Source organism: Nanorana parkeri, unplaced genomic scaffold (genome assembly GCF_000935625.1).
Source record: "Nanorana parkeri isolate BGI_ZX_2015 unplaced genomic scaffold, ASM93562v1 scaffold506, whole genome shotgun sequence".
NCBI lineage: Eukaryota > Metazoa > Chordata > Amphibia > Anura > Dicroglossidae > Nanorana > Nanorana parkeri.
In genome coordinates, this window is record NW_017306774.1 from 374,302 (window position 1) to 388,634 (window position 14,333).

A 14,333-nucleotide genomic window follows, 5' to 3' on the forward strand; every position below is an offset into this window, starting at 1 on the left:
AGGGCCCGGGGGCCCAAGGGGGTAAAGGCGGATGGGGGGGGGGGGGGGGAATTTAATGTCTCTTTAAATTGTTGGTACTATTTAAATACCCGTAACACATACATAAATAATAACTCAGCAAATGCTTAACCCACCAAATCATAATGCTGTTGTTGTTTTTACACGTCGTGTACTTTACACAGCTGAGTTGGTGATGTTGATGGCACGGTCATATTTTTTCACGCACGGAAACAAGATGGGTAGTAAATTTTATTGGCTATTCCAACTGTTTTCCTGACCTGCTTTATATGATCACGTTTGCCGGAAAGGTGACAAGGAGGTGACAACGGAGTTTAAATGAGCAATACAAAAAACACTTTGATATCTTCGTTCTCTGCGGATGGACTTGTTGCAGTCGGCCTCAGATGGGTTATCACGCCTGAACCTCGTGTTAACTATCTTGTAGAATTACAGCCTCCGGCTGCAGTCTAATCTCTGACCCCGGGGAAATATCCTTGAGGTACAGTATTAGGTTGTTAATATAAAAATAAGCCACATGTGTTCCGTGGGGTTACGGCTTCCATTCCAATTAACATTTGTGGCTGCAGCAGGCGTTTATGTTTCAGGGGAACTAGTAACCCTGAGGTTAAGTAGAACCACTAACAATTACTTATGGGCCTATTTGGTAAGAGGGCGCCGAGAGCAGCGATGATATGCAAACATTTGGCACTTGGGACAGCCAATCAGAGATCAGTGTGCCTGGTCTGTGAAAGTTGAATTGTGGTTGTTATAGGTTACTACGCTCGGCATCTCATTACTGCACTTTGTGATTCCCTGATTAAAGTCAGAGTTCACCATTTTCTACTTGCTGAGTAGTCTTTATTTTCTCGCTTATTTCATTACTATTCTAGCCCGCTTTTTGTTATTCACCTTTCAACATTTTTTTAACTAGGGATGCACCGATACCAATTCAGATACCAGTGCCGATACTTGGCATTTTCATGAGAACTACCGGGGTTGCAGCAGTTGCAGCTGGGACCGGGCTCTGGCGCTCCACCATTGTCCTGAAATCATTAGTGTGACACTAAACAAAAATGTATCAGTACTTGTATCTGTGAGGACTTGGGCAGGTATCAGTAGTTGTACTTGCAAAAATGGCATTGGTGCATTCCTAATATACAGGTGAAACTCGAATAATTAGAATATCGTGCAAAAGTAATTGCAGTAAGTGCTGCAAAAGGGGCCCAAACCATGTACTGAGAACATATGCATGCTGGTACTTTTCAGAGGTCCGATATTGTTCTATGTACAATCCTTGTTTTATTGATTGCATGTAATAATCTACTTTTTTGAGGTTGTGGATTTGGGGTTCTTGGGGTTTTCATGAGCTGTAAGCCATAATCCTCACAATGATGACAAATCACGGCTTGAATTATCTTGCTTTGCATGTAATGAGTCTCTCTCATATATTAGTTTCACCTATTAAGTTGCATTAGTGAAATAAATGAACTTTGCACGATATTCTAATTATTCGAGTTTCACCTGTATATATTTATAAAAAGAAAATCATACAATAAAACGGAGATGTACAAATCTCGGGAGCTCCGTGTGCTCCTTACAAATGACAGCCGCCTCCTAACTTTTGAATTTTTCTCTAGTCTAGTCTTGGAGCTCGTAAAGTATCTGTATTTGTACTTGTACCGAGTATGGTACTTGGTATCGGTGCATCCCTATTTCTAACCCTGCCCAGGTTTTTAAATCTGACACAGATGAGCGATACATAAAACACCCCCTAAGTGCACTAAATGGGATGGCCCCTGCAGTCACCCAAACCTGACCGTAACTGCTAGTCATGCACTGCACAGCTCACAGCCGTGCAGTGCAACTTGACACATTGTTGCAGAATTATATAAGAAATAAAGTGATAACAAGTAAGGCATGTATGAACACAAGGGAAGGAGTAACAGTTTTCTAATGATTATATTCAGATTGTGATACATTGTATCTATGTGTCAGGGTCATGGGCTGACTACTATGCAAATCTTAACTTTGCTCCAAATTGGAGCTCAGGCAGGTTCTTTCTCCCATCTTGCAATGCAATGCGGATTCCTTCACAGTCTTTAATGTATTGCGGGATATAGGGAGGGGTCATGTGAGCTGCATGATGAACGTCAGGTGCCAGAACTACATCTCCTAAAAGCCCTTTACCTACACATGGCGTGCGGACAGAATCTTGGGTAACACGGCAGCAGCATTGTTTTACTGGAGTAGAAATCAATGGATACATGTACAGAGGGACCGAGAAGGGCGAGGTGGAGTTCTGTGATCTAGTAAGAAGGGATGACGACACTGCTTGGGGTTTTAGTGCAGCAGAGGCAAAGTTGTCGGCTCACTACAGGAAGTTAGGAGCACGCTGGATTTCTAGCAGACATTTTTTCGGTACTTGCATCATATTTTTAAAAGAGTGAAACATGGGAAAGGTGCATTTACTGCAGAGATGTACAGTGGTACCTCGGTTCACGAACCTAATTCGTTCCACGATTCTGGTCGCGAACCGATTTGGTCGTGAACCGAATCAAACTGTGATCAGACCGCGATCTCGACTAGAGGAAGCCACGACCAGTGTCAGAGCAGGGCAGATGGCTGCGGTTGTGTTAGTCACCTGAAGTGGAGTTCGCGATCGGAAGCAAAACTTTACCGAACTTCCTGTTCGCAAACGGAATTGTTCACGAACAGAAGCATTCGTGAACCGAGGCACCACTGTACTACATATGTTTCTCTTTATTTTGCTGACATACACTTTAAGCTCAACCAACAGTAGACGCGAATGCCATTGTTCGGAATCTGAGACATTGGAAGCTTCCTAGACACCATAACTTGGAGTAATAGGGGACTTATTTGGGCAAGTAGAACATACTGAGAAATGATGTATGTATTCATTGTGTAAACTTACCTTCTGAAACTCCTTCTCCTCCTCTTTCAGGACCTCCAGTTGCTTCAGGACGGAGTCTTGCTGGAAGTCCCCTCTGTCAATCTGTAATGCACAAAAAGGTGAGTTATCAGACTGGTCTATCAGAACGTTCATTGGTCTCTGTACCAAGACATCGTATGCGAGGCATCATAATAATGTGTTCCAGACTATAAAAGTAAAAGGATATGGATGTGTTTGGGGTGTTTGCTGTCCTCGAGTGTCCACTTTCATTGTCAAACACACATCTGGACATTTGATGGGGGGAAATGGATAAACATCTGTATCTGTTATTTGGCCATCACACTGTCTGTAAATATTTATCCTGAAAAACTCTAAAATTTGTACCTCTTATTTATTTCAGAAGGTTGTGCTATAGGAGATGTTTTTTCTTTATGTTAGATGCCACACAGAATCAACTACTGTGTAGTCCCTGCTATTGAAGAGCAGGATGTGACGGGAGGTAAAGGTCCGCTTTATCAGGGGTACTGACCTTTTCCTACTTTATCCAAAACTAAAAAACAAAACAAAACAACATTTTCACAATACATACACTGTTAAAAGAGAACTATGGGGTACGTGTTTTTCCTCATAGTTCTCTTTAGGGTCATGGGAGGACATTTACTAACCTCCTCCCATGACCCAAAGCTCAGTATATAGCGGGCTGTTACCCGCAATATACTGAGAGCGCCGCAGCTGGGACAAATCCCGACATTACTGTCGAGATCCACCCAGCTGCATGAGTGACAGCTGGCTCTGCATATCCAGCTGTGCCCGCCCCCTCCCCCGTCCGCTCCTCCACTCAGCGCTGGAGGAGAGGAGAGGGGGGAATCGCTGCGGGGTGCGGTGACTGACAGTCACCGCTCTCTGCAGGGAGATGATCGGAAAGTGAGCAGATCAGCGGCATGTTTCTGCTCACTTCGCGAGCGATAGGGCTGACCTGTGACAGCTTCTTTGTCACATATCGGCGCTAACTATGAGGATCACTCACCTCACAGATCTCCTTTAATTGCATGTCTAGAAGCCTACCATGATCCTGGTTGAAGCTGGGGATTCTGGGTACCTTTCACATAGCCTGGCCACTTACCAGTGCCATAAGGAATTTGCAATAAGCTTCATGGTCATATTGTAGTATATTCATATTACTTTTATTCCTCTTCTGCTACCTAAAGAAGTTTGCAATTGTTTGCGTTCCCCCTCTATTATGCATTCCTCCCTCTGTGTCATTTTGCATATCTCTGGTTTGTGTGGACCAAGAAGACAAATCATAGCAGACACTTTCATAGATGAATGTGCCAATGTAACTAGCACCAAGAGGGTCATGTACCCTTGGTCTACCCTGGTAAAACCCAATTTCTATCATCAACCTGGCCGCACCTATTAGAGTTAACACCTCTGAATCATTTTAAATTTTACATGAATGGCATTTCGGATATATGAAAAGATTTCTAAATCGAAAAAAACCTAAAAAAAAAAAAAAACTAACAAAAACACAAACCCGTCTGAGGCATACAGCCGCATGGAAATGTTACTTATAATTGCTATTGATTCCAGAGTGCTACTTTCTGTGTTTTGCCCAGGGGGGCAGCATGCAATTTCCTAGGGGAGGAAGGGAAAAGCGTAGGCTGGGAGAGGCTTGTCCAGGGAACATAAAATATGCATATGATTCAGCTACATTGCCCGCTTTCTAATCAGACAGGAATTAATGTCGGCCCAGTGCAGCCTGTTGGAAATCTATTATATGTTATTTCGTACTGTCATTAGGCCTTTGTTTACAATTGTTTACTAAGTTATTCCGCGAGGGATAAAAAGGAAAAAAAAAAGTAGGCGCAGGGCACGCTGAAAACATGGCTATTAGCTCGGTCACTTAGCAACCAATGGCAGGTAATCTCAATCGAGATGTAGGCCGAAGCCCTGAGCAAGCCTTGGCGCGCATATTAGCGGCGCAGGAAGCAATTTTAAAAAGTCATGTGTAGAGCCGGAGCAGTAATGGCTTCTATGTATGATCCTGCGTTATTACAGAGCTATTGTTGCACTTAAAGCTTTGCAAGTTAATGATCAAGGCAGCATAAGTTTCCATTACTTGGAACTGGAGAGAGTCCAGCTTCTATCATACCACCGAGTGGGTCAATTGCTTCAGCGAAATGGCAGCAAAATAGAGGAATTACCTGAATTAACCTCGTGCTTGACAGAAAACTTTGACACAAAATCATTATGTGTATCTTCTGCGGCCGGAGATGAGCAAGGTTCGCTTTAGGCTGTTTTTTTTTTTTTTTTTTTTAATTTAACATTATTGCACCAAAATGGGGAGCAAGTTTTATTACAGAACGCAGGTTTTCCTTTAGGGTTTTTTTTTTTTTTTTTTTTTTAATTTAACATTATTGCACCAAAATGGGGAGCAAGTTTTATTACAGCTTAAAAATTGCAGAGATGATAGTCCTGCATCATAGTGTCCCTTTCCACAACATAAGGTCGTGACATTAATGCTACTATGACGCAGATTGATACCTTTTAATTCCCAGCGGAAAAAATTCTGCCAGAATCACCTTTGTTTGCTAGTCAGCAAGATGTTCTGATAAAACCGCTCTGCTAGTAGTATTAACCTTGTTTATTCTCTTTTCTTTTTTAGAATATATTTGGTTTTCCTGTTCATTAAGCTATCCAATAATGAGATCTTTCTGTGTATACAATGTACTAAAACAGCACACAGGAAACTTTACCATGGAGCAGGTATCAGAAAAACAGCAGAATGCGTTAAATGTTCAAGAGCGGCTGTTGTTAAAGTGTTTAAAGACCGGACTGTCAGCCGAAAATCTGGGTCTGAACGTGCAAATTGCGGCCGTCAGCGACTAGTCAATGTTAGGGTAGAATGGGGGAGGGGCAAGCCTGGTACAAGACAACAGAAGGGCAACAGTGCCGTGTCAGATTCCTCGCATCACCTTTCATCATCTCGTGGAGTCACCAGGCGGCCCAACGAAGTACTGATGGGGTGGTCATAATAATCTGAGATCATGGGACACTTAGATTGCACACAGGTGTATATATACTGAGATCATGTGACACCTAATCTCACTTCCTGCCTTGCTAACCAATGTCACCAAGACAGGAAGTGGGGCAAATCCTCCCCAATGGGAACGCACCAACATTAAAAACTATTTACAGGAGAAGGCTATCAGGGCATGTTCAGATCAATCCGGAAATAGCCTCACACTGCCCTTCTTTGCCAAACGTATGTTTATTATTAGTATCTAGCCAACAACAATGTGATCCCCTACCTCTTTACATGTTTTACGTTGCGGGCTTAATTGCTTAAATGCGTTAGAGGTGGCCGATCATCAGGAGGAGATCACATCGTATTGATGGCTGAATCTTTGGTGAAGATCATTTGTGTGCGGCTATTTCTGGATTGATGTGATTTGTGCAGTGTGGATGGCTCCCGGCCAGCACCTGCGGTAAACCTGAGCCGTGGAGCCTGAATCTGCATGGAGCGGTGAAAGCTTCTCCTTTACTTGCATACAGCGCGTATTCATAGGTTGCACTTTTGCAGTCCATAGTCATTTGAAATGGGATATTATTTACTTGGGATGCACAGATACTTTTCGAGTACCACTGCCGATACTCGGCATTTTCATGAGAACTCCCGGGGTTGCAGCTGGGACCTGGCTCTGGCACTCCACCACTCCGGCCACACTCTGGCACTCCGTCCTGAAATCATTAGTCTGTATTGTTTTAGAAAAACTGTCACATGACAATAAACAAAAATGTATCAGTACTCGTACTTGTAAGTACTCGGCAAGTACCAGTACTCGTACTCGCAAAACTGGTATCTGTGCATCCCTCTATTTATATTTATAAAAACAAAATCGTACATTAAAACAGAGATGTACAAATCCCGGGAGCTCCGTGTGCTCCTTACAAATGACAGCGGCCTCCTTACTTTTGAATTTTTCTCTAGTGTTGTACTTGGTATCTGTGCATCCCTATTATTTACAAATATGTTTCCCTGTAAATTGAGTGCACTTAAAAGTATTAAGAATTCTAGTCTTTATTTCATTGGTCTTGGAAGGGTCACCTAATGGACTGCAGATCATTTATGGTGGGTCGTAGTGGTGTGAGGAGACAGGCCCCTTCATTCTTGGTAAGATCCCCCTTTGACTAGCATTAGGTTTGTTCTTGCTCAGTTTACTGTCTTGAGTGCTTAACGAGAGGCTCGGCTTAAAGGAGGGATCCAAGTGTGTTATGTACACTTCATAAACATTTTACTCTGTATCATGCAGACCAGTGTAACATTCGTGTTCCGTCTCAGCCGGGTCCGAGCGCCGTTCGCGCTAGTGCGCAGGCGCGCCGTATGGCGCCGCCCACTCTTGGACGGGGTCCGGCGGCATCATTGCGCAGGCGCTCCACGAGACTCCGCCCCCTCACTCGGGCCGCCGCCATAAAGCCGCGGGCCACTGTTTGATCGGCGTCCCACTATTGTGGAAGCAGGACGCTGATCAAAGCAGCCCTCTCCTGCCTCAGTGAGGATCCAAAGAAGCATTGGACCAGGGAACCGTCGCTCCCCCATCCTGGGGTCAGCACAAAGCGCAAGTACCAGGCTTCGGCCATAGTCATTGACCTGCTAAACATCAAGGTTCCTACCTATTTGAACAGCAGCTTGATATGCTGTGTGCTGTTACACCTCATCTATATTGAAGTGCTAATTGTTTCCCTGGGAGCTGTTACAACTCCTGCCAACTGAACTACTGTCGTTCAACTCTTATACCTTTGATCTACTAGTTGACATCTTGTCAGCTGTTATAACTCATACCTATTTAAACTACTGTGTTACAACTCGTATCCAATTGAACTACTAGTTGATATCTTGTCAGCTGTTACAACTCATACTTATTGGTCTGCTATGCAATAGCTCATACCTTATGAACTACCGATTGATATCTTGTCAGCTGTTACAACTCCTAACCAATTGAACTGCCAAATTGTGTTCCACACTACCCTACAGACATCCCACAGGGTAGTAGTGCTGCAATACGGGGCATGATGTTGAGTAGCTCCCTCCTCGCCTAAAAACATACTCGGCTAAAGAGGAGAGCTACAAGCTGATACCCGTCCTTTAAGGAAATATCCTTAACCGCAGCTGCGGTCCTGGGAACAGTCAACCCCCGGGGTGGGTTGTTACAACCAGAAAGACTTCATAAGACCAGATGGTGAACAGGTGACATTAATGATGCCTGAGATCAAGGCGCACAAAGCTCAAAGCAAGGAGCCCCATGCTAATTATAATGTCTACTGATCCTCAGTGCCCTTCCCTGGTCCTCCATTTCTGTAGTCCGGTATTTACATCGCCTACAGTTATATTTCCTCGAGAGAACAGCAGTGTGAATTTCTGCAAGTGTAACGAGAGAGGTTTTAATGAGCTGCTCCGTAATGGCTGTCTGTGCTCGCAGAACGCTAATTGGATCCTGGGATCCCTCCCTATCTCTCGCCAGTCATTCGGCGGATGAGCGTTTGTTAGCGGTGTAGTCCAACGTCGGTCATTTCTCAGAGCCTCCACGCCTTGTGTTAGGCCACAACGTAGAACATTTAAGGCAGAAGAATGTAACGAATGTGATAGGGCCGCTGTCAGCGCAGGCGGTCCGTGTGAAGGATGCTTTGTTTTGCTTCTCATCCACCTAAGTGGAATTGTGTGTTTAATTAAAGCACACCAGTAAATCTTTGAACTGGGCTAAGAAAGCTTTATCGGTATCCTGTAATGGCACAATCCCAGCCCTCCCATCTTTTTTCGGTATCTATACCACACGCCATAAATGCCAAAACCTGCAATATAATAGCCAGATGATTATCACACGCAGCCGTCCGTTCCCTCTATATAACTTTGTAAATCAGTTTGTGTGTATCTGTGAAATAATTGTTATTTCGTGGCAGGTGCTCTGTGTGGTCATCTTTCTTCAGTTTTATGGATTTATTTAAAGTGAACCTCAGGCCCGACTATGCACACTAAACTATTTACATATTCTAAACAAGCAGTAAACCCTCGAAACGCGTAGCCGCTAATTCAACCCACAGGGGTGTCTTACTACACAGTACATCTCCCTTGGACCCACGAGCACCGACTGACACAGTGTGTTTGACCCTCCAGCGTTCAACAAGAAGGATGTCCTTGAATTAGAAAGAGTTCAGCGAAGGGCAACAAAATGAATAAAGGGGCTGGAGGACTTCGGCTATGAGGAACCTGTTCAGCAAATCCCACTTTAAGACCTGGTTCACACCTGGGCGTTTTGTAGCGTGTTCGAACACTCTGCAAAACGCTCAAACACCGAAATCCCATTATTTCCTATGGGTATGGTTCACACCTGGGCGTATTACAGGCCGTATGAACGCGCTACAAAATGTCCTACGCCCAAAGAAGTACAGGAGCTTCTTTGGGGCGCTTTTGTTGCGTGTTTCCATTGGGATACAGCCAAGTAGCCCTCGGAAACGCGCGTTTGTCGCACGTTTTTTTTACGGCAGGTCGCTGTAAAAACGCGCGTCACGAAACGCTGGACAAACGCGCATATTCGATACGCCTAGGTGTGAACCCAGCCTAAGAGGAGGCATGATGGCTATCTGCAAATTAAAGGAGAACTATGAGGTGAGTGCTTTTCACGCACCTCAGTTCTAGCCGACCTGTGACAATGAGACTGTCACCGGTCGGCTCAGTAGATCGGGAGGTGAGCGAACACATACCGGCGTTCGCTCACCTCTCGATCCTGTCACGGCTCTCTGCCGTGACAGGGGAGGGGCTGGATTCCCCTCTCAGTTACCCTAAGTAGAACTATGGGGAAAAACACTGACCCCATAGTTCTCCTTTAATCAATGGTGACATTCAGCCTCTCTGTCCTCTTTTTCTTTTTTAAAAGTGAAGTTTCCCCAAAGCTCCTGACAGTAAAGTAAAATGAAAAAATATATAAAATACAAAAAATAAAATTAAAATAATTTAAAAAAATAATTAAATATATTTTTTAAAAGGTTGGAATAGTTTTTTTCCGGTTTCGGACTGGCAGATTGTAGAAATTTTGATTTTAGTCTAAAAATGTTCATTTTGGTGCGTCCCTAGTTATTACCGTCAAATTTCCTACAAGGTCATTGAAAAGGAAGGTCACACACAGACTATGGGTTTTTGGGCATTGTGTTTTTTTTTACAATATTTTTTTTTGTTAAAAGTTTGAAATATCAGAGAGCAAAACTGCTTTGACTTTCTGTTGCTCTAGCTGGCTGCTAATGTCTCCACCACAGAGTCATTTCCCACAATTCATTGCACCTGTGTTCTGTCAGTATGTAAGAGATGGCACATCTCGCTCCATTATCCAGCAAACACGACCCGTCCCAGTCTGAGGAGCTGACTCATTTGAAATGCAGGCCATCAAGCCTTGGCAGTGACATTGTCACAGTGCACAGTTATGACAGATTGGAAAAGTGATTAAAAGTATAGATCAGCTACAAACTCATCTCCCAGCCTTCCTGGAAGGGGCAAAGTCACTTCACATATTGGGAGAGCGGATTCCCATCTCGGGCCTCGCTGGGCAGGGACACGTGCCAGATCGCTTGGGAAGGGTAAAGAACAAAAGCAGGCGCTCCAGCCTGAACTCATAAATTTCTGGCTTCTTCAAACTTATCTCTAAACTTGTGCATACACCTCTGCAATTGGGAGATTGAAATGTGCAGCCTTGGCTGGCAAAATCGCTGCGGTTCCGAGCCAAGAGAGACTTTTCTGGCACTACCGTGAGACACGATCCATGTAATTAAGAGACCCGCTGAAGATAATGAGATTTATTCATGAATACACCTTAAAATGTTGATAATGCACTTGGCTGACCTGAAAATGGTTAAATCGTGTTATGTTCCAAAAAGTCAGGACACCGGGGTCCTTGGATGAGAGTCTGCACCACCTCCCCCCCTTTTTTTCCCCTGGGTGCTCTGGCTCCACACCACAAATTTTTTTTTCTTTTCCCCTTTTAACTAGTCTGATAGTCCTATTTTCCAAATCTGTCAGCGCTTGGTGGGGGTCTCGCATCATCATATGGAGGGAACGCTCAGGGACGGACATCAATATGATGGCACAGAGGGGGCTGCTGTTCCCTAATAGGTTGGGAAGCCTCAGGAACCATGCAAAAAACAGAATAATGGCACCTTCCCCTCATTAAATACCGTCTATTTATACCGTCTATTTATCCATATAGAAACTGAATAAAATAATATTCACAAGTGTTGTCTGTTACATGAGATTTCAGAACAAACTTCCGGACTGATGGACAAAAATCGGCATTGGGCTGATCTGTCAGACAACCAAAATGTGAACCAGAGCAATGATCTTGTTGATGCATGTCAAGGGACATACCCTCTCTTGCCACTTGCTCTGATGAAGAGGGTATATCCCTTGAAACGCGTGGCACATGTACCTTTTGTCAGCGATTTTCTGCGCGGATGTCACCCAATTTACATAGTTACATAGTATTTGAGGTTGAATAAAGACATTAGTCCATCAAGTCCAACCTATTAGGATCTCATTCTAGGAGTACCTGTACCCCTGTATATTACGGTCCCTTAAGAAATCGTCCAAAAGTTTCTTGAACAATTCCACATTATTTGCTGAAATCACCGCCTGTGGCAGTGAGTTCCAGACCCTAACTGATCTTACTGTGAAGAACCCCCTTCGCCCCTTGTGCTGGAATTTTTTTTCCACCAATTTTAGGTGGTGGCCTCTAGTTTTTGTAATGGAGTTAATTTTAAACAGTTTATCGCTAATGTTGCTGCCACCATTGAACATTTTGTACATGGAGATCATATCCCCCCTTAATCTCCTCACCTCCAATGTGAACATGTTTAAATTTAGTAGCCTTGTCTCGTAGCTCTGGTCCTCCATACCCCTAATTAGTTTGGTTGCCCTCCGCTGGACTTTTTCCAACTCAAGGACATCTTTTCTTAGTACTGGTGACCAGAACTGGACCGCGTACTCCAGATGAGGTTGAACCAATGATCTATAAAGTGGCAAAATTATAGACTTGTCCCTGCAATACATCCCCTTTTTAATACAGGACAAGACCCTGCTGGCGTTGTTTACCGCAGCCTGGCACTGCAAGCTACCATTCAGTTTGTGGTCTACAATGACACCCAAATCCTTCTCCATTTCTGACTTCCCCAGCGGCATACCCATAATTGTATAACCCATTTGTTTATTTTTAATTCCAAAGTGCATTACTTTGCATTTGGGGTTGAATAAAGACATACGTCCATCAAGTCCAACCCATATGGGTCCACGCATCATCTCATTCTTAGGGATACTGGTACACCTGCATATTACGGTCCCTCAAGAAATTGTCCAAACGTTTCTTGAACAAATCTACACTCTTGGCTGAAATCACTGCCGGTGGCAGCGAGTTACAGACCTTAACCGCTCTTACTGTAAAGAACCCTGCTGGAATTTTTTCTCCACCAACTTTAGGTGGTGGCCTCTAGTCTTTGTAATGGAGTTAATCTCAAACAGTTTGTTGCCAATGTTGCTGTCACCATTGAACATCTTCAGTGGACCCGCACACGAGTCTGCACCAACCCTCAGCGCTGCCGCCGTACTGTGTGCCCAGGCCAGCCTAATGTGTCAATATCCCATCACACTCCTGACCGGAATAAAACCCCAACTGGTTATGGGTGGGTGCAGCAGTGAATTTGGATGGCGCTGCAGATCAATCCGTGGAAAGATGAAAAATCCACTGGCACTCCAAAGTGAGACCACCTTCATTATGTCATTAAAGAAGATTTGATGTTTGGAACTTTGGAGTGCCAGTGATTTTTTTCATCTTTCCAGGCCAGCCTAATGACACACCCCTAGGGGGCGTGTCTGTGACCACCTGGGATAGTTGTGAGGCTATGTCACCAGCACTCCAGAATGACAAACGAGTCAATTTTAGTGAATCTCCATTTTTTAAGAGGTCACTCAAAGTAGGGTCAAGCGCTTTCGGGGCCGCACAGGATCCCCTTCATCAGGCTTAAAGTGAGTGCCAGTGATTTTTCTCATCTTTCCAGGCCAGCCTAATGACACACCCCCAGGGGGCGTGTCTGTGACCACCTGGGCTCACAGAAGGCATTGCTTGATGCCGGCCATCATTCAACCCAGAAGTGGGTGGCGAAAGTGGCTGAGCATGATGAGTAGGGCAGCACTGTTGCCTATAGAGCGATGAGTGGAATTTTGCTTTTTTTCTACAAGGGGAACGGGAATGATTAAACAAAAACTAGATGGTTTTTGCTTTATGGGCCCGCACAACCATTTTGGGGAATATTCAGTATCAGAGGTTGGGATCCGCTGTGAAAGCGTTGTGGAATATTGTGGTGCTGCATGTATACATTCTGACTATAGAACTGCAGGATAGACACAGAAGATATTCAACAGAAAATAAGCATTTCCTGTTTATATAAAGTTTACCAAAAATACTATTAAAGTGACATTAAAGTCAAAAACTTTTTTCCCTCCCCCCATGTTAGTGTCAGCACTTACCTTAAATGATGTCTCTTAATACGATCGTCCTCTTCTTTCCTGTCATTTTCAGCCTTCTCTCCAGCGGTGCTGCGGGTCTCCGATCCAGCGCTGACTCCTCTGTCCTTGCTGGCACTTCCTGTCCCACGGTGTCTGCATGCAGGTGCACGCGTCCATAGACTTACCTTGCGTCTCTCCTCGTCTCCCGGCCGAAAATCCGAACTGCGCATGCGCCCGCCCCCAAGATGCTTTGCGGCCGCCCGAGCATTTTTGGATTTTTGGACGGGAGCACGCGGCGAAGACAAGGTTTAAGTTTAAACCGCTTTTAAAGCGTTTGTTTTATTTATTTTTTCATATATCTACTGCTTGCTAGCATTATATATATATATATATATATGCCAAAAAAAAGGGTCAGGTTTAGAAACCCTATAACAAAACTTCCTGTTATAAAACATTAAAAGCGAACTCCCCCAAAACATGGGTGCATAGGTGCTACCAGTATAACAATTGAAATCTGATTAGGTAATATAGACCTCCCCCTCCATTCCATACATCCACATCTATAGAATATCCTTTTTAGTGTACCTATTTATCAATGACGGCAGTATTCCCCTCCGTGTCCATGGTAACGCATATCTTTATAGCGCTTTATTTTACCTGGTTATAGCTGTATACTTTATCACTGGCAGAGGCATTTTCTGCTATTTTATTACATTCAAAGCAGGTAATCGTTCAAAGGCCCGGAACAGTTCTCTGGGTTGCTTTAAATGAAAAAATAATTAAGTGACAATCTTTATAAAGATCTCACGCCATTAAATGCTAGTAGATGCAATTGCATTGTGATTTCTCTTCCATTGTGCAGTTTTATGGCGTGGTATGCAT

At 44.0% G+C, this 14,333-nt stretch overlaps 1 protein-coding gene across 3 annotated transcripts in view; it reads right to left on the reverse strand.

Annotated features, from left to right (window-relative positions):
• KIRREL3 (kin of IRRE like 3 (Drosophila)) overlaps window positions 1-14,333 on the reverse strand; it is a 338,979-nt gene that overhangs the window by 8,153 nt on the left and 316,493 nt on the right. For all 3 annotated transcript variants that reach the window (XM_018561196.1, XM_018561194.1, XM_018561195.1), the window contains one exon: window positions 2,933-3,013. In XM_018561196.1, the coding sequence (XP_018416698.1) occupies window positions 2,933-3,013 (81 nt within the window). The remainder of the gene's footprint in view (window positions 1-2,932; window positions 3,014-14,333) is intronic.